The sequence below is a fragment of the Dermacentor andersoni genome, chromosome 8 (assembly GCF_023375885.2).
Source record: "Dermacentor andersoni chromosome 8, qqDerAnde1_hic_scaffold, whole genome shotgun sequence".
NCBI classification, from domain to species: Eukaryota; Metazoa; Arthropoda; class Arachnida; order Ixodida; family Ixodidae; genus Dermacentor; species Dermacentor andersoni.
In genome coordinates, this window is record NC_092821.1 from 114,889,693 (window position 1) to 114,915,886 (window position 26,194).

Consider the following 26,194-nt stretch of genomic DNA (forward strand, 5'->3'; position numbering starts at 1 on the left):
ATAACAGTCAACGATTTCAGTACTTCACCGGAAACATTGCCAAGCAAATTTAAGGCGCTTTTTAATACAAAAAGAACATTGCCACTTTTGAAGCCATAAAGCTTCTGAAAACATTTTTTTTATTGCGCGGCCACTGAGGTAGGGAAGACAGATGGAAGCAAGCGGCAAGAATTAAATGACAGCTGAAACAGAAAGAATTGTGACACTAACAAATTTTTGGGGATATCGCGTGTTCAAGCGTCGAGATACTGCGATTGCGTGCCTCTGAGTCTTCACCGCCGGCTATTAGCCGAAATGGGCTGCGATTACATCTTTTGCAGGGGCGTGCTTATTGCTCCGTTTTATTTTCTTCCTCTATTCATTTCTTTTGCTTTCTTCGGTCTTGATCACCTCCAGCGTCTTTCTGTTGACTTTTTCGTATTATGTGCTATACTCCCTCTTGGCGAACGTTTGTTGCCTAATTCACGCTTCGCGTGCATAATGCCCAGAAATGATATCGCATTCATGTACAACCAGACGTTTTCTAGCGCGTGACAGTGCGTCGAAGACGGCGTTAGCGAGACGAATAATAGATGGTGTGATAGCAGGTAACGCGGAAAGGTTGAAAGATTGTATGGATCAGCCAAAACCTTGCTATTCATTTTCGTTTTAGTCGATGCATACGCAGCCGGTTATACTAAGCGCCTAAAATTTCACGACCTCTTTTCAGCTTAACCCAACATCCGAAAAATCACTTTTGATTTCGAAGAAAGCTCTGCCATCAAACGTGAGCGTCTGCGCCCTTGTTTGCTATGCAGTTATTTCCTGCCGTAGAATTTCTTGCCATCTTGGTCGTTTATGTAATCCTTTCCCTTTTGCTAACACTTTCATTTCTGCAGAAATTCTCGTGTCTTTTATCATAATTTGTAAGGAAAAGATATCTCGCAGGGCCTCTTGTATCCCGTCAGTTTATACGTGCGGTTAAATAGTCTGACTTTAAATAATATGTTTACGCGTTGCTGCATTCATTTCCGAGTGTGTTCGTTTAAAATTACTTTTCGGTCTGCTCGGTGTTCAATAACAACATTTTCGTTTCGAACGTCATTCACAATCCACGATAAAGAATGCGCCTATGTAGAGCCGTCAAACCGCAAATAGCACTGGATCCCGAGAAACCTGTTACTCGTCCTTTCGAGCAAGCTACACCACGTGCTCCATTCGCGCTCCGAAGGCTTACTTTGCGCGACACTCTAATGCACAACGCGCCAACTTTCGCTACACGTTTGAACTTGCTTAGCTCCGACACATGTAAAGTAGAGCGTCCTCGAGGTACTAAAAAAAAAAAAAGCTCGCCGTACTGAAATGGCGCCTCAGACACACTTGGGAGCACGTACGCGCGTTACGAACGTGAAGTTAAAGAAAAACAAAACAAAAATAAGAGAAACAACGCGGCAGCTCCGTTTTGAAGTCTTGCGTGAAGGCATCAGCGAGCCATGAGTGATGGCGTATCTTTTGCACAGGGGGCACTTCACACTGAAGTGCACCTCGTTCTCCGGATTGCCGTCACCGACGGTGCTCTCAATCACGTTTCGGTGGCGGCTAATGCATAGCGCGCGTGCGCGTGAGAGAGACTGAAGAGAGAGAGAGAGCGTGAAAGATTGAGTGAGAGGTGTGAATCAGAAAGTAAGAATGGTTTAGGACGAGATTGGGATAGCGGGACTCAAAGAGGGAGAGTGAATCAGAGATTGAGATAGGTGAAGGGAATTGGTGTGAAATGGAGAGTGAGTGATAGAAAGTGCGTGAGAGAAGTTGAGGAAGAGAGAGAGAGAGTGAATAAGAAAGCGAGAGCGAACGAGAATGACAGAGAGAGTGAATGAAATAGAAAGAAAAGGAATCAGTGCGCTACGGGTAGGGCGACAGATGGACGTGGAGGGGGCAGGGAAAAGGTAGAGAGGTAGGCGGGTTCATTCGTAGGTGCCGCTGACATTTAAGGCGCCGACGTCGCCACTCTTAGCGAGCCGCGAAGGACCCGAAGGATGCGTAGAAACCGCTGACGTGAGGCGACGAAGCGGGCAGAATGAGAGAGAGACAGACGGAGAGAGGGAGAAGTAAGAGCGACAGGCGATAGAGTACGTAAACAACTCTAGAGGCCGGCTTAGAAAAGCGAGAGCAGCCCAAATGTCCCTTTTTTTTAACCCCCGCCACAGTTCACTCTGATTCCCGTGCCGCCTCGTGGTTTGAAGAGCTATTTGGCGGCCGTCGTTATTCTTGTTTGTTCATTTGCTTTTTTGTCTGTTTTCACTAGAGGATTGGCCAGCTTCGCTTTCGCTCTTGCGTGCCTTCCCCGTGTTTGCCTCTTTCTATTTTTCTTGCGTTTTTCGCTCGCGACGGCCCACTCGAAAGAAACGAGAGCTGTTTCTGACGCGACGGCTGCTCTGGCAGCCCCCCCCACCCCACCCCTTTTTTTTCGCCATTTATTCTACATGCCGGCGTTAAGAAAACGTCTAAGCGAAAATGGGTAGTTGGGGAAAAAACGCGCAGTAGAGACGAGGGAAAGCGTGAAGGGTTATGAAGACTGGTAGGGAATGGCGATACGCACTAACGCAAGTCGTGGAGAAACGATGCATAGGCCGACAGGGAAAGAAAGTAATGAGGTCTTCAATAAACGCTGGAAAGTCTAGTCTAGCCAGATGCCTAACACGCAGGTGTCACGTACGCAGACATTCAGCACAGCACGCTATTACCTATTCAGAATTCACATTGTCACTGTGTGTGACTATACATGTGCGTATTAACAAGCTATGGGACAGTGCGCATTGACATATAGCTCGTGTTTCCTTTTTAGTATTCTGCCATGGTTTCATTTTCCTTCTTTTCGTTCATCTTTCGTACCCCTTTTCCTTTTGCCCAACATAGAGTAGCCAACCGGAGATATGTTGTATGAGAGCTCTCTGTCTTTTCTTTATTTACATCTCCCTCTACTACTTTTTGTTAGACGGAAAATTTGAAGAAACAAAATAACACGTATACATATCTGGGGATGTGAAAGTAAATAAGAATGGTTGTTGTCCGACTGGAGCACATCCCCGTCGCGTTTTTTTTTTTTTTTTCGTTTATCAGAAAAGAAAAAAAAAAAAAGACGTGGAAGGCGTTGCAATTTGGTGGCGGGAATGAGAAGGATGGAATGGCTCTCTGAAACGCCAATGACGGAAATGGATTGAAATGGAAACGGTAAAAGGGAAAGGGAAAAGGGCATGTGGTTGTTACGTCCGTCGTTACCCGACCGGCGCATTCGGCTGCGTGAGAGATAAGGAAAATTGGGGAGAACGCGATGGCCAGGGAGTGCTCGCCTGTAAACAGACGTTACGTGGAAGTACAAGATACAGAGGGGGAAGCACAGGTGTGACCCGAGCGATAATATATGGAAGGAAAAAAAAGGAAAAGGAGGTGGCAAAACCTGTGGTTGCAAATGAAAAGAGATGAACAAACTGAGCGTGAAAGGAGCAGCAAAAGAAAGAGTAATGTACCTACAAACGGCAAAAAGGGTACGACGACGACGGGACGTCGCTGGATTAACGATGATCGATCTGGCCGCGTCTTCGCCGGTGATACGGGCCGGGCCGTTCTGCGGGCCCGGCCCAGCACCCGGTACTTTCCCGCGTCCTCTATTCCATACGTTCACTTTGTCGACGCACCCCCTACGCTGTATCTAATGTCGTTTATAACCCCCCCCCCCCCCCCTTGTTTTTTTCTGTTCGTCCTTAATTCCAGGGCATTCGTAAAGTCCCTGCGGCTGCGCATCTCTCGCTGGCTTCCTCATGCGCTTTGCGGCTGGAGTTTGTTGTGCAGTGGTCGCGGGAACGAATAAGTTATTTTTGCACATGAGGGAGTCGCTGGCGGTCGTTTAAGCAACACACCCTCACCTGTCGGACGCGTCAGTTGAGTATTTTCCAAAGGAATACACTTTTAATGTTGCAGCATAGTACGCGCTGTGAGTGGAAAGATGTTCGGAATTATTTTTAACTTGCATAATGAAGTGGTGTTGCATAAAAACTAAAAAAAAAACAATCTACGCAAAAGCGTTTTGTGCATTTGGAACTCTACTCCCTAAGTACATATAGCCATGGATATCGGGAAACGAGTTGCAGTGAAATAGCTACTTTTACAAGGAACATTGTTCCACAAGCCTGTACCTGTTATCGTGAAGGTAAAACGGCTGTTACTGGACCAAACTAAAGCTTGTGGGACCTAGCCTCGCGTACTTAACGTATATTTATTGCAACGTAGTTGACTATATTTATTTTTATGTGTATGTGTGCTACGTTCATTGTTATGCATCAGAGATTCTAACAAGTAAAGCCACTCCGTATATTTCGCCACTTTAAGTAAAACGTCGTTCGAGTAGGTGAGGGCAGAACATATGCGAAAATTTCTCACTTATAGCTGTATTCGAAGACGAACGAAGTTTAGAGGACACGCCTGAGTGCACACTCTTAATCATCTTCCAACTATACGTGTCACAAAATGGAACACGTGACCATCAATGTTCCACTTGCTATGCGGGACCCCGTATGCGGAACCTTCGGTCGCGCTTCTTGCCTGTGTGACTGTATATCACTCAATATCGTTCAACTGAAGTTTTAGTTAGTTTCTCGTTGCACAAAATTCCATCAACTAAGTGTAACATTTGTCGCGTGATCGTTCCCTCTTACCTCGTACAGTGTATGTGGAACGAGATTAAGTGCGTTGAGGAAGGGAACAGGGGGCGGGAAGGGGCTGAGTGTTGCGGGGCTGAGCGTTACTGATCGACGACGACGATCGCGCGCTCGGGTGAGTGTAGCAAGGTCGCCAACACCCTCTTTTTTGGTCGTCGCACGTATCGTGCTGCGGCAGCAACGACGCTCCGCCGAGTGTGATGGAGTGGTTTCTGAAAGCGGCGCCCATGGCGATACGGGCGCCGTCGGCTGCGAAATAAAGAAAAGCATAATGGGTAGACGGAGCAAATCTCTCCCGGTCCTCCTCGGTCCGTTGCAACGACCGCGGAGCGTCCGCAGCTGGCTACCAGATGGCGCGGACAGCGACAGCGTGGGCGCTTGGTTCGTTGTAGATTAGCTACTCAGTGAGTCGTTATGAGCTTGCACGATAACTTATTCGTGAGAGTCAGTTGAAGGGGGTCTAGGGGTAAGTGCCTGGGAGAAACAAAAGTGCGAGGTCGCGCAAATTTGTGTTGAATCGATGGTCTGAAAAACGATGCTCGTGTGCTGCTTTCTTTGTGCCCTAGCCGACGCTGGTTTCAAGGTTGCCAATCCTTAAAAAGCGCTCGCGACACAACTACAAACTGAGGCACATTTGTGCATGGCTGGATGTACGCTTGATGGCATGTACATTGCGGTTACATACACAATACATCTGCGGGATGTGTCAGGGGGCAAATTGAAACTTGTCGTGGAGTTGTTGGTGCAGGAGAATAGTGCACCATTTCTTATCTCGCCCGCGGTTTGTCAGTCGTGAATAAATTGCCTTTCGTTTCTTTTGCCCTAACATGTATTGTCAACATACACGATATATTCAACAAATTTAATACAAGCCTCTACGTAGGCTTCCGTCGAAACCCAATTTGCCTAGGGTTTACGGACACTTATTGAATTCTAATTGGAAAGGCGCACAGTGCCAGTTATGTCAGCTCTGACGCAGAAGAAACTACAGCACACCTGTCGTCTGAGTGCCCTACATAGGATTATCGCAGGCTCCTGCTTCTCATCGATTTCAGGCCCCAGGCACCAGGGCCAGTATTCACAGGAACGTTCCGACGCTCGAACTGCTCGTAAAAGCAGATGTTAGTTTATCATGATGCGAACGTCAGCCTATTAGGATCTTATCTGCGCCATCTTATCTTATCTTATCTTATCGGCCACTGTTAACGTGCGCATGCGAACGAAAAGTTTCGGGAACTTGTCGCTCACAGCGTAAGGTTCCAGGACCGTGGCCTCGTGCGTCCACAGTGCAGAAAACCCACAAGAAGAGGTGCTATTTTTTTTAAGGTCGGAACCAGCAGCGACTCCCACGTAATGTAGATGCAAGTACCAATAAGCAAAGTACGTCGAAGAAAGAATGAGTGGTTTTTTATCTAACCCTGGTTATGAAGAAGCATTATTTGGTATTATTACCAGCAGCAGCATCAGTAGCAGTTCAAGATAGTAGAAGTAGTATTAGTAGTTGTCGTAGTTGTAGTGTACGTAACTTAGTAGTAGTAGTAACAGTATTGGTGGTAGCAGTAGTAAAAGTAGGAGTAAGCCCGCGAGCGTCAAATATTCGCAGGACAAGAATAGAGTTACTTCCTCACAATAATTTCCAGCGAATATGTTATGCTAATAAACAGCGTTTCCGTGTCAACCGGTGAGTGGAAAATGTGGCTGGAAAGGAAAAAAAAAAAAGAAAAATCTGGGTCATACGTTGCAGTGGCCTTCCCCACCTGCTAAATAATTGCGCAAGAAGCAACGGTGGAACGAGTGTCAAGGCTGATCCTGACGCTACCGCCATCGTCTATTCATTGTAGCGAACACGAATAAACGAGCAGTGAAAAAAAAAAAACAAGATAAAGAAGTACCTACAAAACTAAACGGCATCAAGCGATCAGCGTACCGACTGAGGGTCACTATCTACTGCTTCGTATCCAAAGCTCAGCAGCCTAATTGCGTGACCGTGACTCTGGTCAGGCACTATGGGGTTTCCGACAACAGGCTTCAAGCCCGACTGAGCAAGGCCTCGAGCTCCGAACGAGGGTTAATTCGCGCTGGCGGTTTAGCGTGCCTGCGCCGCTGGTGTTTAAGCGAAATGCTCGTTTCAGCAGCAACATCAGCGCCCAAAAAAAAGCCTGTTTGACATTTATGTCACACACTTTGCCGCTGACTAATGACCGTCAGCGTGCTTTCTGTCGCACGGAACGAAGTTGGCCTATTAAACAAGCCTGTGACCTCGCAACCTCTGTCTGTGAAGATACATGATCACAGGGAATCTCGAAAGCTTTGACAAAACCCGACGCGGTAGCTCAGTGGCTGTTGCGTTGAGCTGCCGAACACGAATTCGCAGGTGTCTTCCCATAGTCGCCGCAGCCGAATTACGACGGCGGCGAAATGCAAATAGACGCCGCTGTATTTAGGTTTGAGTGCGTCGTAAGGAATTCAAGCCGGACAAAATCAATTCTGAGCACGACGCCGTACAATGCGCCCCCCTTCCTCCCGCCCTAACCTACCGCGCAGATTATGGACGTTAAACCTCAGGATTTTCAACGCTTTTATAGCAAGAGAGAGAGAGGGAGAGAGAGCAGTAAGCGTAAAGCAAGGGGGATCAAGCGGGCTTAATGTTTACGTTGGCTTGCTAATCTGCACTTGGAAAGGAGAGAAAGGAGAATAGGAAAGTGAGAAAAAAATGGGAGAGAAAGAACAACTCGTGGCGCGCAACCACACGCGCAAGCGTTCACATTTGAGTCAGTTGCAACCGGTCACATAGACATAGTTAATATTAACCACATTCTTGTGTGCTAGTACAATTCTACCGAGTATTCTTGCTCGGAATGCAGTCAGTCACAGGGAATGCGTTTCGACTCAGGATTATGAAAAGCCTCTGATGGTTAAACAAGTATTCCTTAATGTTCCTAAATATATTAGATGATCTAGAATAGACAAATTAACTATTCCACTCAGACACCCGTGCTCAGGGCCGCTGAAGGAGTGACTACAAACTAAATGAAGTGTCAGATTTTGTAATCAGAATGAAGACTCAATAAATAAGTGTATGTTTCATAAAATATGGATTTGTTTTACAGTATCGTATTATTTGTTCCCCGTTAGTAATGTTCCTGTAGAATTTTAGGGTGCTATAAATGACAATAGGTATCGTTGATTGATTGATTTGTTGATTAATGTATTAATTGATTAATTGCCTAATTGATTGATTGGTTGACTGAGTGATTGATTGATTGATTGAATGATTGATTGATTGATTGATTGATTGATTGATTGATTGATTGATTGATTGATTGATTGATTGATTGATTGATTGAACGTGCTCGGCGGTGGAGTATGTTAAGCTCTCGACAGTGTAGATAAGCTGATACAACCAAACTACTTTTGCACAAAGGAGTGAACACCGCAGAACCATTTGCAGTGTGCAACTGCTGCTACGCCACACAACCATTCGTAGGGTGCAGCTTCTGCAGCACCGGATAACCATTTTCGGGGCAAAGCTGCCAGAAATACCGCATTAGTATTTTGCTGCGTGTAACTGCTGCCAGTCTGCTGCTATCCCAGAACGGTGAAATTGGTCCGCTGACATGTGGCCGTGCCTTCTTCGCAGGACATCCCGTCCTCGGGCCTGGACCAGTGGTTCCCCCTGCAGGGTCGTTCTCAGCGGTCCACGATCCAGGGCCAGATTCGGCTCAAGCTGTGCCTGGGCACCCGGGAGGACCGAGGAATGGCCGCCTCCATCGACGACAACTGGAAGGAGGTGGTCGAGCACCAGGAACTGCTCTGGATATTCATCGAGCACGAACTCGGGCAGCTCGAGGTGGGCGCGAATCACCGTTTCTCTCTCTCTCTCTCTTTTAATACGCGATATGTTGGAGATGTCGGCGCCTTCAGGCGGCGCTGGCTCCTCCTGGCTACTCCTGCTTTCTTCCTGCAACAATATAATAATAATAATAATAATAATAATAATAATAATAATAATAATAATAATAATAATAATAATAATAATAATAATAATAATAATAATAATAATAATAATCATCATCAGCCTGGCTACGCCCACTGCAGGGCAAAGGCCTCTCTCATACTTTCTCCAACTACCTCGGTCATGTGCCAATTGCGGCCACGTTGTCCCTGCAATCTTCTTAATCGCATCCGCTCACCTAACTTTCTGCCGCCCCCTGTTACGCTTCCCTTCTCTTGGGATCCAGTCCGTAACCTTTAATGACCATCGGTTATCTTCCCTCCTCATAACATGCCCGGCCAATGCCCATTTCTTTTTCTTGATTTCAACTAAGGTGTCACAAACTCGCGTTTGTTAGAACACATATAGAACAAATGTATTCTGAGGACTAAACAACAAGCCGGCACTGAACAAACGAAATGTACCAATAACGGAAGAAGCCGCAGGGTCGGGTTACACGAATCCGCTAAAGTATTGTTCACAACGTAAATTGTATGAAACAAATTGAAACGGAACGTCTAGTTTGCCATGTAAATTTAAAACACGCATGACAGAACAGGCCACGTAAAACACATTAGAACGTAAATTCAGTTCACGTGAATCCAATAACGAAAATTTACAACAACGCTCACTTAAGACGCAATAGAACACGCACCCAGATTTAATAATTTAGATACATCAGATGCGCAAAGCAGGAAGTTAGGTCACATAAATTCACATGTGAACAGATATGAGCTGCCAATCAATAATTTCCAACAATATCACTTCCTTCCGGAAAACTGTGACGGACCACTAGTTCTGCCCTTTATTATATACGTGTTGCCCATTGGCGCAGGAAGTTAAGGGTTAACCTTTTAATGCGAAGCATCAAAGCATTGTCCTGCAATGCATAATAGCTTCGCATTAATGAAGTAGAGATGAAGTTTGACATGCATAATACAACGGAATGTTCAATGGCTGGCAGGAAAACGAGAATTCGTGCGTGACGGTCGGCCCTTAGAATATCTGCAAGGGTATATGCATGTATTCCACTTGATCTTGGGGGACTCTGATAATCGGAAGGAAAGCTACAGAAGACCGAAAATGGGTTGGAGCGCAATCCTTTGGTATCACCAAGTCGTGGTGAAAGAAAAAAAAGAAAAAAGAAAAAAAAACTCTAGGCCGCTATTTGTGAAGTTGAAAGCGTACAATCGCTGCATTCTTCCCGTGCTAAAGGTGTGGAAACAAAAGCTTGGAGGTTAACAAGGAATCCTTTAGACGTTAAGAACCGTGCAAGGAGTGAAGTAGCGAAAAAAAAGGAATGATAGGAATAACTCTATAAGACAGGAACGCATCGGTGTGGATTAGAGAAGAAACGGGCGCAACCGACATTGTGGTTGAAATTAGGAGGAAGACATGGAGCTGGACGTGTCGCGTAATGGCGACGTGCAAGTTACCCGGTGGCCTATTACAGCTACAGAAGGGGTGTCAAGAGAGGAGGAGCTCAATCTAGGGCGATGAAGGTCGGAGGAGATTTGAAAATTTGCGCGCATCAGATGGGGGTCTGCCGGCGAAAGACAGGAATAATTGTTGGCAGAGGCCTTCGTCCTGAGGTCGACATAAAGAGGATGATGTTGATGGCTGAAACATCGATCGCCAAACTTCTTTTTTTTTTCTCCCTTGCCGGGAAGTCTCAATAATATTTTCAAGAATCGTGCGTCCGGCGGTTCGTTCTGAACCGGGGTCTTCAATCGCAGGAACCCAATGCCGTACCCAATATATAAAGTCGAATAGTGTACGAGAAAGACGCCATGTGGGGCAATAACGTTTTCATTTCATCGTAAAATAAGAGGTCCCAATGTCGTCGAGTAGCGCAGATTATGTTCCTCTGTTTTCGCGAAACCGTACAACTGTCGCAGTGGCGACTGAGGTGCTTCCTTGCGAGAGGCGCAATTGCTCTTACGCTTTCGTTGGAATGGTTCCACTCGCTATTCCGGCCGTCTCGCCAGAGGAGTTTTGCTTGTCGTACAGAGCGGCTTTCCTTCCTTCTTTTCTTTTTGTATACGTGGCAACGCTTCAGAATATAAGACACTGGCAGAGGCATCTTCTTTTTTTTTCTCTATTTCTCATATTATGCATAGAGAAAATTATAGGCAGTAAATGTTGACCGTAAAGAAAATAACAACAAATAGACGGCGAACGATTAGAAGACTTAGAGTTCTTGCGAAAATTTGGAGAGCCAGATATCTACTAAGAAAACTGCTCTGCTACAGCTTACGTGGTTTATACGGCAATTCCCGTCGTCATAGCGTTTCAGAATCAAGGCAAAGCTGCGTCTTCTTTTGTTAAGGTGAAAGCCTTAAGTAGCTCATACCCCCGACGATCTCCGAAAAAAAGAAAAACGCGTCGTCTGGTACAATGGTAGAAAAACTATCATCATCAGCAATGGCTCATTCCCCCCCCTAAGCACGCCAAAAACGCAATGGCTCATCCGTCTCGTTATGCAGAGGCGACAAGCACTCGGCAAATTGAAGCGGGCAATGAATGCACTTACTGGAATCACGCATACAACGCACAGAGTCGCGGCGTCTAGTCGAGTGGTAAACAAAAGAAAAAGCACATGACTTTCTCAATTGCTCATACCCCAGTAAGCAATGGCTCATATCCCCGTAACGCTGAGGCGACAAGCGCTCAGCAAAGTGAAGCGAACAGCGCATACATTCATTGAACTCGCCCATACAACACGCAGAACAGCATACGTTTCTGTCCCCTGCTTAGAGGATGCAACGTAAAGTACAAGGGAAAGCCTGCTGTGACATAGTTGCTAGCGCGAACAAGACAAACGAAAAAATAAATAAAGAGTGGTTGTGGGATAGGACAGAGCGCTAGTCACAGCAACTGCATCCACACCAACTAGATCAACTTTCTGCGTTGATTACTTTGCTTTCTAGGACAATGGGCTCTTTCCTAACGTCTGTTCAACTTCAGAACCCTCCCGGCACCCTTGTCCACATTATTGCCACCACGACATGTCGTACAAGGACACCATGATTGGCGCTCAAGTTTCTAGCCCCATTCCCGCCTCCCCCCCCCCCCGCTTTTTTTGCGGTTGTCTTGTTCGAGCTAGTAACTATGTCACAGCAACTGCGTCAACACCAACTAGCCTAACTTTCCGCGTTAAGTGAAACGTCGTTGGGGCGAGTCTTACCTCGCCGTACCAGCGCGCGGGTAGCCGCAGCTAAGCCTCGAAAACGAGCCGAACGAGCCGAACTGCCAAAACAACAACGCGACGACGCGAGACGGCGCGTTACCAAGTGCGCAGCGGGCTTTTGGCGTCACGGCTTACAGGATGTGTAACACGGTGCTGAACTTTTCTTCTTCCTGTCCTTTCTCTTCTCTGCGGGTTTCACCACGTTATAGCGACTCGCGGGAAAACATTTAACACGTGCCTGCACTCTTCTGGAAGGACGAACTGCTAGGCCTGACGGGTCCCAAATGTTCCCGACTGAAAGCGGGCGTATTCGGTAAGCGGGAGTTGTGTTAGCGGGGCTTCTGTATTCCTGGAGAGCTTTCGCTTGTCCGTAAGCGTATTAGCCTTTGAAAAGAAACGCGGGTTTCCGGAGAGGTGTGAGGCAGTTGGGAACTCGGAAGCGAAAGCTTGCGGTGCTTCGCTGAACCACAACGCGTTGGAAGCGTTCTTGTGTTACAAAGGTGTGGAAATCGAATCTCGTAGTGTCTTTTTTTTTTCTCGAGGTAAGGCGTCTATGCTCTGTCGCAGGCACGTACCCAAGGTTATTGTTCTGGGGGGGGGGGTTAACCTAACCCAACCAAACCCAAGGTAACTTTTCTATGCAAATGAGGGGAGGGTGGCACCGTTACCAGTACAGATGTGAATAATGCCGACCGTTCCCCACAAGGACGCGTACACGACAAAGGAGAAATGAAATAAAGTGTCTCACAGGTACGCCTGTGAGACACGCGACTTGTTTACTTGGCAAACGAGGAATCACATCAAATGGACTCGCGCATGGAAGAAGCGCAGGAAGAACACTGCCGAGTACAAGTAAACAAGCGAAAGTGAAAAACAAAGATTTCCAGTAGCGTTTCTTAATTTAGCTCTGGTAGAAATATAGAGAAATATATAGTTGCGGAATAATCACAGTTCTTTTGGATCCCTCGTTTATTGCTCTAGCAAGTTAAGTGCCAAAACCGACTCGTATTGTTATTTCGGAAGTTGCGTAACGATGCGTGGCCGCCAGTTCCGTACAACCGCGTAGAGCGCAGGACGCTGCGGTACTAGACGTGCTGCGCCCACCGCGGAAGGTAAGAAAAAGCACCCACATTAGCACAGCAGAGAAGTGACAACGTCAGGAGGCTTGACTGATAGCTGTAGATGCGTCATTCAAAACACATGTAGTTATTCTCCACTTCTGGCTGCGTTTCCTCTGCTTACTTCTTAAATAAAAATATGTTGATCCATAAATATTTTCACAAACAAAGCTTAAATTCATTAATTTCCGCTTTTACTTCTTGTGCAGCTGTCGCCTCGGCTCACTGCTTCAGTAGATCGCTTAATTTCTCAACTCCGTGCGACTCTTGTTTCTAGTTGCCAATTTCTGTGCGAAAAGTGCTGCATAATTAGGGAAAATCCACGTCAGGTAACGGGTGACAGTCATATTGCTTATGGGTTTGACGGTCATCGCAGGGTTTGACGATGGACGCTGTTTTGCATTATTTTATTTTCCACCTTATCTAATGGTATATGGTTGCAAGGATCTGCCAGCATCGCGGTTAAGAAAACGGAAAAGTTAAACGCAAGTGGCGTTTCCTCCGGCCGCAACTCGTTCCACGAACATACAGGCCAGTGACTACGAAACGAATTCTCTTATGGTCCCTGGATCAGTTTAAACAAAGAAGGTTGAACTAACGAAGCAACAACGAAGCGCGTGATTGTTGAATAGATGGTGGCAACTGAACGCACCTCGAGTTATTCGCGCGGGCACCGAATCGATGAGAAAACTGGCCTTCACACCCCAGGAGATGCCGATAACTACCGCCATCCGAAAGGAGTGAAAAAGGCAGCACAATGTTCATCCCCGATTACTTTGTTTAGCTCAAAACCACGGACACAAGAAAGACGACAGGACAAGGCGCTTGTCCTGTCGTCTTCCTTGTGTCCGTGGTTTTGCGCTAAACAAAGTAATTATGGATTCGCACCAGCTAGCCCGCCTACGCATCGCGCTGACCGCCGAATAGCTGTCAAGTTTCAAGACTGATTTGATGTCGCTTTAGGAATCTATGCGAGGAGTAGTGGCGTTGGCGAGTAGGGGCGGGAGGGGGTGGGGAGTATGTCGCTAATTTCGGTTGGGGGGGGGGGTCTTGGGCCCCCCCGGCACCTCCCCCCCGCCTTGGTACGTGCCTGCTCTGTCGGCTTCTTGCCGAATATGTAAGCCGATCCTATCCCGGTGCAATAGCAAGCTGGGGCTTATCCCGAAAACGGGGTGGCGAAAAGTGTGCCGATCACGGCGACAGCAGTTTTGTAATCCCAGGTCGCGCGGATCGCGTGATCCGCCCGCCGAGCGTTTGCCGAGCAGAGACAGAGCCCCGCTATGATGCAAAGCGCGCTGGAGAAGATGAAAAGTATCGCGTTGCCTCACCATCACTCTATTCACTCTATCACTCTCTGTTCACTATTCACTCTATTCGCTATATCACTCTAGTCTATCACTCTTCACGACAAGGAACTGCGTTACCTATCTCAATTTTGAATATGCGTCTATTTGTCACAGTTGCTTCGATGCATCTCTGCGTCTTGTGTACGTCGTAGTTATCTACTGGCACCTATACATATGTTAGACATATCGTCAATAATATATCAGTTGAGAGCCAGCGCCGTGTCGTGGTTTTATACCTTTTTTGTCGTTGTCTTGTGTTGCGCTGTAACGAGCCCTCAATATGAATCCCTACCAACTGGCCCAACTTGCCGTCTTGATGCCTCACTAACCGCTTGACGAAAGGATTCGCTTCACGCGAATTCCAAAAAGGAAAAAAAAAAGATGTACGTCGGATCTGCGTAATGTATAATTTGTCGTTATCCTGGCTAAATGGAACCCCAATCTGTCGTTGTGCCGCAGTGCCCCAGCTACGAGTGGGCCGGAGACCTGCCGGCGCCGGCGCTCACCATCCTCCAGCAGCACGCCATACAGGGAGACCTCACCGAGTTGCAGCAGGCTATATGGTGAGTGAGGACGGCTTAGATTGACTCCTCGGTTATGGCTTCGCGTTTTTAACGCGATAGCATTAAGGAGCTCGTGTCGCAGAAAATCCGGTTTCGTCGGCGGCGTTGGCCGTGAGCGACAAATGGCGGAAGGCAATTTTAAAGCGAAAGCTTTACTGGCCGCGAACTTGTGATTTCGCCGTGGCGGTGCTCCGAGGGGGCACATGGCGTCACAACGCGCGCCTCGCCGCGGATATTTCTCTCTCTCTCTCGCTCCCTAGTCACTACTGCGCATGCGCTACTAGTAGCACCGAACCAGAGGTGTTCCGCCGCTGCGCAGCGCCGCGCCTTCGCCGCCGCCGTTTGGTATGACGTCACACCGCGTTGCTCATCGTTGCGGTCGTCTCCGCTCGCTTCGCCAGCTGCGTCGCATGCCGGATAACATGTCGGAGGATTGAAAAGGAGAGCTCGCGTGCGCCGCAACCACAGTTGAGGCGGCAGTATGGACGGCGACGATTCTGATAAGCAGGATGAGGCCTGGAATCGGCATCGGAACGAGATGAAGAGGAAACGAATTGCCCATGAAACAGACGAAGAGCGCGCCGAACGACTGGCTAAATGCCGCAACATAGCTAGACAGCCAGGCTAACCTGGACTTGCAATCAAAATTAACCAAGGCTAAACATGCTATGCCTTAGCTTTTGCTACGTATTAGCAGTTCGGTTGGCGCGTGTACCGGCGGCGGAACGTTGGAAATAAACGCGGCGAACTTTCACGGACGCAGAGAAAGCAGCTGGCACGCGCTTTGTGAGAAACGAAACGGCAAACGGCGACCGGTGTTATCGCGCAACATCTCTTGACCTCGTTGGCAGTTTTGGAATGCCGCGTCAGTTGTGACGTGTAGATTCAATCAAATCAAATCGAATCAAATTTATTCAACGCGCAACTGATGCCGAGAACCGTGGACAATAAAGCCAGCAAGATTTGAAGCGGTCCGTGGCCCCGTTCTATAGGCAGCGACAAATGCGACAAAGGATGAGCACATTTAAATACCAGAAAAATTGAAAAAAGATAGGATTTCCACAGTAGTAGCTGTGAAACATTTTTCGTGATAACTATGAGCGAGTATTAGAAAAAAAGTAAAGCATACATGATGAGTATTTCTCGTAAATACAGCTAGTGATGAATACATAACAAAATACAAAAGAAATAATAAAAATATGCAGCACTACGTAATCTATATTAGGAGACACAATATATGGAAATATTTCATGCAGTAACATGTACAGAAGGATTTGATACGCACAGTACAAAAAATTATAATACAAGAATTGCACCATTTCAAAGAACCATCAAGCGGTTTTATACATATTTGCATCTAGATATATGTTTATTCTAGTACAGAAATAAGCATTGCGTTACGTTTGCCTTGTTTAAATGGTATAGGGTAGTCGAAAACGTAGCATTTGATAAGTATAATTTGTTCTAGGCCTCGGTAGTTCCCATATTTCAGAACTCCTTGTACTGAACGCCTTACGTTTTGCTATTAAGTTAGAAATACGTTTTAGGGTGTCGTTATTTTTTTAATACTGGTCATATAATTTCGTATTAACATGCTTTCATAAATGGTAGGTATTTACAGCAAATTGAGCTTTTCAAGTAGAGGAGCAGTATGCGTTATTTAAGGAACATCTAGTATACAACGTACGGATTTTTTTTCTGTATTCTATGCAGTGCATTGATGTGCAGTGCAGGATTGTAGTGCCCCACACAAGATGACAATAGGTTATGTATGGTAATAACAGTGATTTGCACAAAAGAAGTTTAATACTTTCTGGAACAGAAAAACGCATCTTGCATATTATTCCAGTCACTCGAGAGAGCTTACCCATTACCATTTCCACGTGAGCATTCCACAACAAATGTTGCTCAAACATAACTCTAAGAGACTTAATGGAAGGAACAATAGGCAAAATGGAGTTGTTAAGCTGTAAAAGGGCAGAAGTATCTATATTTCGATTTTTGCCTATAACGTATAGCCTTTGTTCTATTAACATTTATTGTTAACGAGCTCGCGATACTCCAAAATGATAATTTTGTCAGCGCCTCCTTGGCTTTAATCATGGCATCTTCAGCATCTTTTTCGGTTGCAATAATTGTAATGTCGTCTGCATATGCAATAAATTTTACGTCGTTGCCAATACTCACTGAATCATCAGAAAGGAGCAAGGGGCCCAAAATGCTTCCCTGTGATACTCCTGCGGTAAGTGGTTTCAAGTCAGACATGTGACTGTTTATAACTTCGTGTTGCATGCCATGCTGGAGATATGATTCTATTAAATTAAAAAAAAACGCCTCGAAAACCATATAGAGAGAGAGATAGCAAAGAGAGGAAAGGCAGGGAGGTCAACCAGACGAGCGTCCGGTTTGCTACCATAATAGTTAAACCTTTCTAGTAGGGTAGTATGATTTATGCAGTTGAACGCCTTTGAGTAGTCGAGAAAAATACCCAATGTTCATAGTTGACCTTCGAAAGAATCTAATATAGTTTCCCTTTGTGTTAAGAGGGCAGTTTCAGTAGATCGGCCTCTCGTAAATCCAAACTGCATGTTTGGTATTAATTTATACTTAGTTGTAAGGATGTAATGCGGCCTTGAATTAATTTTTCCAAAGCTTTTGAAAAAATTGACAAGACCGATATTGGTCTATAGTTAGTTAAATCGTTTTTATCGCCGCCCTTGCGTAACACTAAAAATTTAGCAACCTGGATGCTTTTTGGAAAAATACCATCAAATAAAACAAGGTTGTAAATGTGTGTCAACGTCGGGGTGATTACATCTAGTACGAATTTTGCAGGCCCAATTTCAGAACCATCGGCATCGCGGCATTTACCATTTGTGACAGATAAGAAAGCGTCAATTATTTCCCTATCTGTCGTAGGAGTCAAAAATGCAGATTGGCAGGTCCTTGTATTTAGATAGAGCGAACAATTTGAATCGTGAGAATTCCTTGCTAAATTGGTAAAGTACTTGTTGAAAGATTCGGCTGGTTCCTTTTCTGATATTGTATTGCCAATAATTGTAATTTCCCTAATAGTCTCCTTATAATCGCCTCGTCCAAGAACTGCGTTAGTATACTTCCAAACAATATCCGTCTTTTTTGTAGCGTCAACATTATGTAAATTTTGTAAGTACACCCTTTTCTCGCGACGCAGAAAACAATATACTTTATTCCTTTGAACCCCAAACTTACGCAAGGTTTCTACAGACCGCGTTGAAATAAAGTAATGAAATAAACTACTGCACGGTGTGGTATTTATTAATTTATTTATTTTAGTGGAAAGTAAAAACGGGCGCCGACCAGGGGCCTTGATACAGGGGCCTTGAACAAGGCCCCCATATGGGAACCGAGACGTCTTGTTCTCTATTCTTTTAAAGTTCGTTGTTAGCGTCCGTTTTTGCGTTTGACTATGAGCGATCCCGACCAGACGAGTTTTTGTCGAACCCTTGATTTCATTGTTTATGTCACTTTACAAACAACTACAGAGGGAGCATGGGGGTTTACAGTGACGTGCAGGTGTAGAGCAAACGCACAATATAGTAACTTGTAAATGTAGGAATGCTTAAGTGTTAGATAGAGATTAGAAGGAGCATCCACACAGCAGGCGGAGAGTAACGGAATGAAATGCGGAATCAGTATTGCGTCATGTATAGCAAAACGTTACGGAGATCCGACGCACTGTGGGGAATCTGTAGTATACGGGAAGCTCTCGTGAGCCAGCGAGGCAACATGGCGCCTTAAGAGAAACGGGGGGGGGGGGGCTGTAGATTTCAGCGAGGAACACCTCCCTCAGCCACCTATAGGGTGACCTGTCAGAGAAGGCGAAAAACTTCAGCGTTAAGCCGCGTGGAATCACACCACACAACAAGTGTGACGTTTTAGAAACGCGCCAGAGTGCAGCCAGTTCGATGACAGACGCGCGGCGCATTTCCGCGGCGAACGCGTTCCGCAACTTTCTATCTTCATCGTCGAGTAGATGCGCGCATATTTAGTCGTATTATAAATAAATAGCTGCTATGCTATGCGACAAGTGCCTGGCTTGCGTTCAGAAAATTCGTAAGGGTAGGCTTATTCCGCTTTTTAGGCAGGCGTCCATGGCCTAATTGTTAGAGCATATCGGACTTGCGTGCTGGGTGAACGGCGTTCGAAATCAGCATCGTAAATGCATCTCTCTCTCTCTCTCTATATATATATATATATATATATATATATATATAGGTTTCTGTCTGGCCGTTTATGTAACACTGACACACGCAGACACACACACACATATGTATGTGTGTGTGTGTCAATGTTACGTAAACGGCCAGACAGAAACATAAATCCGTACAAATCACGAAGCTTGGGCAACAGCCAAAGAAAGGCATCGCTTTAAAGAGACGTAAACAACTGGCACGTGTTACGAAAGCAGGGCTGAACGGACATTATTTTATTTCAGAAAGACACGTACTGTTGGAACATTACACGAAAACTTGCTGGATGGGAATGCTGAAAGAAAAGATCAGCCTTCCTTACCTTTTCCGTTCTTACATTTCGTTCGGTTTGCCTGCTGTTGGTTACATCTGTGCAATAGTAGTCAAATGACTGGTAATATATGATAATAATAATGGAAGAAAAGTGAAATGGGCAAAGGAACACAAGCAGCTGCAATTGAAGACCCAATATAACTTCAATCAGCGGTACAGATTATTCCAAGCCACAGCTCGCCAGAGAATCGGTTATCCAGCATGACCGCGCAACGCCAGTCATTTCTTGCCCAAAGTTGTGACTATCACCCACGTTCATTATAACGGATGCGACCGGGCAAAGGAAGTATACCGTGGTGGAGGGCATAGCAACTTGGAGGGGCCTTTCTGGGCCTTATATATGCACGATAGCTACGATCTGCGGTTGGTATAGTCCGAGCGCTGAAAGCTCTGCGTCTTCGGAGACACCGGGTGGTCGCCAGGCAACAAGGATCGTTTTCTCACTTCGAGAAGAAGTAGAAGAAGAAACCCCCTTCCCCCTCCCTCCCCTGTGCTCCAGTGGGCCTCTGGAGGGCTTTGACACCGCAGAGTGGATTCGTCGTAGTCGCTCAAGAGACGCCTGCGTTCGGAGGCGACCGTAGCCAATGAGAGGGATTGGCTCGGATCAGCGGTCTCTCGGCGAGCGTGTAGTTTGTATGTTACACCGCGGCTCTTGAAGTCGCCGCCGCAGACGATAGCGTAAGCCCTCCCACCCCCCGAAGACAGCTTGGGCGGCGGTCCCAATGTGACTCGGATGTTTGCCAAGACATTACGCCGGCTTGTCATCTTGCGGTTGGTTAGAGAGAGCTCTGTAGTGATCGTTTGTTCTTTGACATTTCGACCAAAAAAAAGAAAGTAAAGCAGGCAACGCACTGATGCTGCGAATGTTCTCGGGGATTGTGTCTGACGTCTCGCGGTCTGCGAGGTCAGCGGTTAAAGGCATTCGACGCTCACCGCACTTCCAGGAACCGTTAGCGAAGCCGAGTTCGTGGAAGTTCTGCAACCGCACGGAAACACTCACGGCACATAGTGATCGCTGTTGCGTTTCCTTTGCGACGGTTTCATCACCTTAAACACGCTGTAGTCGTTGCGCTCACTTCTTATCACATCGCGTGACGGTGGGCGTTCAGCAAAATGAAAGAAGTAAAATAAAATGAACTAATAGTACTAACGAGAAAGAATAAAAGAACAGGGAGACGGACCTATGAGAAATGACGGATCGACTTTTGGTGGTCCGTTAATGTTCTGTTTTCTTTATTCTACCTACTGATCGGAAGCCGCGGAAAACGCCGTTCTGGAAATTGCTAAACCACAGGAAAACATTTCGTGTTGACGGGGGGAAAAACGATCAATTAAAATAAATCAAAGAAATGAAACAGGTCGAAAGCTATCGTTCCTGCGGCCTTATGCGGCTGTCATCACGCCGCGGTCGTTGTGTTGCTATGCTGCTGCTATAGCGTGAGCCTGTCGCGCAGCTGTGCGTCTGGAGCCATGCGGCTTTTGTCGCACGACCGCCGCCGCACTTGCCCTTTCTGCTGATCTAGCCGTGCGGTCGGTCGTGGAATACTGACGACGTTGAGTGCACTTTCCCGCATACCGCTGGTCGCCTTGCCTACGTTATCATTCCGTGGTCGACGTCATCGTCCTCCTCATATAGTCGTGGTGCCGTCCCAGTTGGTGCAACACCACCAAGATAGAGCAAGACCTGGTGTTCACTATGTCATGCTACTGGCCGAGAGAATTTTCATCGCAAAGGCTGGCGTGACGAAAGCGGTGACGTCAAAATCACCGTTGCCTACTCGGGAGCATCCCCATTAGGTTCTATATGGCAGTCGGGCCACTAGCGTGACGTCAAGGATCGGAGTGAAAGGGCTTCTTGCTATCTAGGTGGTGTTGGTTGGTGTGGCCACCGAGCCATCCGCCACTGAATCAGGTGGCTTGCTCTCTCTCTCTCTCTCTCCCTCCCTCTCTGTGTTTTTGTTTTTTGTAGTGGTCTTCGATAACATATCTGCGGATGAGGGACAAATTTGTCTCTCAGCGATGTTGCTGTTATCGGTACAAAAAAAAAAGGAAGAAACGAAAAAGACATGAACGAAAGAGCGCGCAGCCGCCGGAAGATTAGTAAGGATCCACTTCCTATCTCTGTTTTCTTTTTCTTGTTTTGTTTGTTGCCGCGCTCGGAAATCGATGAAGCTTTTTAAATATCCTTTTCTCTGCTGTTTGCGCCGGAAGCGCTGCCTCTTTTTTGCGCTGAACCAAATTAATATTCGCGGCTCACCGCTTCTGTGCGCGCCGACGTCGTGCAATGCGGCGACGGTATCCGGGAACGCAGTACGTAGTTTATCATCCCTCGCGGTTGGTTATCCGCACCTTCCAGCTGCGGCTGCTCGGCAAAGCCTTTGCTGGTACGTATGTGTTGTCGCCCTCCCCCCCCCCCCCCCCCCTCCCCCGGCTCCCACTTGAGCAGCTAACTTATTACTCACGACTGCGGCTCTTACAGCGAAGCGCAGGAGCTACCTCGCGCACAAGAAGAGCAGTAATTAAAGACCGGCGTGTACACGTGCTGGGAAAAGAGTCGTTAACTGAAGGGAGTGGTTTGTGGAGGCGGAGCGTTCGGAGAACAGCGGCTTTCTTTCAGCGGGGAAGCTCTCCTGTGGCCCGTTTCTCGGGACCGTGCATGCCGTTTCGTGCAGACGGCTCGGGAAACGCTTGCAGAAGGCATATACGGAAGTGTAGAGCGTGGTTGTCGAAACGTGTCACTTCTCGCGTCTTCCGGTGCAACTTGTTCTCGATCCGCGATCTTCCCTTGTGCAATCAGATACCTTACGACGCCACTTTGCGGACGGCGAGTGTCACTTCAAATGGCACGGTAACTGTGCGCACTTGTGCTTCCAGATGCCGGACGTACTACTTTTTCGGGCGCGAGCGCGAGCGATGCACTGCGGCCGCTGGTCGCTGAAACATGTCACTCCGCTCGCTTGGTGGTAAATACGTTCGAATGTTCTTTAAATGAAAATTAAATTCTCGGTTTTCTTTTTAAATATTAGGTGCCGTAGCCGGCGATATGATTATGAGGCACTGCGTAGTGGGAGGCTACGGATTAATTTTGACCACTTGGGGTTCCTTGGCTTCCACCGAATGCGTGGTAGATGGGCGTTTTTTGGCATTCAGCTCGCATCGAAGCGCAACGCCAAAACCGCTGTGACACCACGGGCGGGGTGGGGGGGGGGGGGGGGCGGGGGTAGGTTCAAATATTTGACGAATTGTGCGTGACAAATAGATCATATATTTGGGACGTTAAAGCGCGAGTCTTAATTTTACACCGAAGGAAATCAGGCTTACGCGCATTTTTCTTCTTTCGTATGCGATGGACTATTTCTTTGGTCGCGGAGGAAAGCAGTGAGAGAAGTCTAGATTCTCTAGTCGTACTAGCGCTACTTGCTTACACAAAAAAAATATATATAAGATAGTATAGCCATTTCTTTACATTACCGTGGGGACGCAAATACGTGCCTGGTAGTAGCCCACACAAATTTGAAAGAATTACAGCTTGGTTGTGTTGGTGTTCCAGTTCTAGGGGCCCTCTTAACGAGCAAAGAACGCCAGCACAGTATAGAACACGCAGAAAAAGCGCACACTTTCAGCACTCGTTCATTTTCATAGATGTCACATGTGTCATATATACATGGAGCAGCCAAGGTGCAATTTGTAAAAATGCGCAAGCGCATTTTGTACAAGTTGCTAAATCAAGTTATATTAAGTGCCTACTTGCATACTGAATCTTGACTACAAGCATTAGGGTATTTGAGGGCCACTCCGGCGCTCCCATTGGCCGGCTATACCATGAGGATTTTTGGCAGTATAGATGTGCATTTTTCTAGCCTTCGTGCCCGTGGCTTCAGACGTCCAAGTGACGTTATTTATTGCAAACGTGTTCGTGGATTTCCTAGCAGTAATAGTTATCTCGACATATGAGGGCCACAGGTCTCTGAGTACACGCATAATCGATAGAAATTGTGGAATTTATAACCCTCTAACTTGCGGAATGCGATAAATTTCGCAAAATTCGCAATGCGGCTTGAAGCCGGAAGCCCGAAGTTTGTGCGAATAGATGTACTACCCAACATTCCCATCCTGCGGGAGCAGCCATACCTCCGGCTCTCACAGACACGAGCATAGAGTCTCTCTCTATAAAGTATTTTTTTTTGTAGGAACCTCTGTGGTATTGTCTACTACGACCCTTGCGATGGAATACGCCGGCTGTATCAAAACAAGAACAGCAGGGATTAAAGAGGCGGGGATGTTGTTAGGAGAGCAGCTGTTGACGGGTGACAGCGTGTTCCGAGAAAATCGCGGGCTTTCAGCAAAAAGCTTGTCTCACTGCCCGTTTGTTTGGGATTACCGTCAACGTTTCTTGAGATCACCACGCAGTCGTTCCATAGACTCGGTCGAGACGCGGATGTTACTGTCTAATTTTTTTTTTTTGCCTCGCGGACGGCGCGTGGCCGTTTTGCTTGTGGCTATGACCGAACCGAGATTTTCTACATGACGCTGGGAGAGCTGGCGATATATCCCGTGGTGAAAATGTGAGCTGTACCATAAATCGCGCGGAAGAAACACACGCACACTATCGGTGCTCAGAACAAGGCCGACTGTTTATATGCACGGTGTATAGAAGGTCAATAAGAGATTGTAACCATCTGTCGCCCGATATTGTTAACATTATTTGTATTCATGATATTTCTAGGGCTTTAGGAAACTGATCTCGTGTCTTTTTTTTTAATTGTACGCCCCTGATGTAACGCCTGCAACGGGCCCACCGGAGCAGGTACCCATTGAATAAATAAGATTAAAATGAGAGTTCGCAAACTATTGAGGAAACGTTATGCGACGAATGGAGTAACAATCAAGATTGGAACGGTAAGATGGAGGAAAACGAGAAACCCGGACCACCAGAATAACGCAAATAAAAACATTTTCGAAGGCTTGAAAAGTTCTTGAGCGGTTCCTCAACGGCTTTTGACTAACGGGGAAACTATAACACGCAATCACCTGTAGATGGCCATGCAGCAGCGTCTTGCGCGTGGCACGTGCGCGGCCTATCGCAAATACGACGCAGTGTACTGGCGAGCGCAGTGTACCTACTTCTAGGCGGAATGCGGGCGTGATTTCGACCACCTGCGTTGCTTAACGTGCACCCGACGCACGGTACACGCGTGCTTTTGCATTTTGGATGAGTTTAATTATAACGGATGAGTTTATTTGTAAGCGCACTCGTCGAACTTGTGTTGTCTCGAGCGGCGGAGTGGAAGACGTGTGCCATCGATATGGAGCTGGTCCTGTCGTTTGTGTTCCTCTTCAGTCCTGGTCTTCTGCGCCTTGCCTTTGCTCATCCATCTATATACTCCGGCTGCAACTGCGCACGGGACGGCAGCGCGCTGTCGCGCGGCCGTATCATGAGAGTGATGTTCGTTGGGGCCAGAGTCTAGGTGCGTCGACGGCTCGTAGCCTGTGCATGCTGTGCGTTCTCTGCGCGAGATGGCTTTAAAGCGATGGACAGCACGAAGGTCACTTCTCTCGCTGATTCTGTCGCGCTTGCTCAAGCAGCGTTGAAGCGATGGACAACACGAAGGTCACTCTGCTCGCTGCTTTTACCGCGCTTGCTCAAGCAGCGTTGAAGCAGCAAGTTTGCGTTGAAGCGATGGACAGCACGAAGGTCACTCCGCTCGCTGCTTCTACCGCGCTTGCTCAAGCAGGGTTGAAGCAGCGAGTTTGCGTTGAAGCGATGGACAGCACGAAGGTCACTTCGCTCACTGCCTCTGCCGCGCGTGCTCACGCCAGCGTTTCAACAGCGAGTGTCCGTCTTCATTGAGTGGGATGTGTTAGTGCTTGCGGTGCGCGCCGACACCGTTGCTTGCTAAGTTACGTAGCGAGCGAATGCTTACAAGTTTGCACAGCCAATAAAGGTGCTATTTTTACTTCGTAACGCTGTCTGCTAATTTGCCATCGCAATCGATGCTTCGTCTTTCGGACGAAACTGCGACTTTGACGCGAAAGCGTTAGGGACCCCGCGTCGCAGAAAATCTAGCGTCGGCGTCCGTGGCCGAGAAAGTCATCCCGAACCACGCATCCCCAACCACGCAGGCTCTCTGCGTGACGCAGAGTCGTTACAAAACTAATTGATGTCTCAAGGGAAAATTCGTCGGAAAATTCGTAAAGCACGACTCACACTTCAGAAGCTGCAAGACGATAGCGTCGGATTGTAATTTGAATATACGAGAAAACATAACTTTGTCACGCGGAAACTCAAGCACAAACCCCTTTTTCTATCTGCCATTTGAGGTCTGTCTTAGTAGCGGCATGGCCCGCTCGGTTCCTTGCAACAACAAAAAAGAAGAAAGAAGAAGGAAAAAAGAAAGACAGCTCGCCTTAATGCATAGCGTTCGCCGCCAGCGTTTCCAGGAAATCATGACGGTTACGTAAGCTGCGGTTTCCAGGAACCGTGAGAAGCAGTCGGGAATCTTTGAATACTCTCGCGTTCCACTCTAAAAGGCGAAGCTTAAGCATCATCCTGAATTCTTAACGAGACAACGTTAAGCGCCCCGGGCCGCAAAAAAAATGCCGTGTCGGCGTTGGATGTCGTTTGGCGAAAAATCCTTCCCATCACAACTACGCAGGTCCTCCGCGTGGCGCAGAGGCGTTACTGAACTAAGCGAATTCCTCAGAGTAAAATGCGTCAGAAACA

At 47.1% G+C, this 26,194-nt stretch overlaps 1 protein-coding gene across 1 annotated transcript in view; it reads left to right on the forward strand.

Annotated features, from left to right (window-relative positions):
- LOC126529197 (BAI1-associated protein 3-like) overlaps positions 1-26,194 on the forward strand; it is a 515,162-nt gene that overhangs the window by 414,277 nt on the left and 74,691 nt on the right. Inside the window, exons 9-10 of the mRNA XM_072289849.1 lie at positions 8,335-8,544; positions 14,802-14,905. Coding sequence (XP_072145950.1) covers positions 8,335-8,544; positions 14,802-14,905 — 314 coding nt within the window. The remainder of the gene's footprint in view (positions 1-8,334; positions 8,545-14,801; positions 14,906-26,194) is intronic.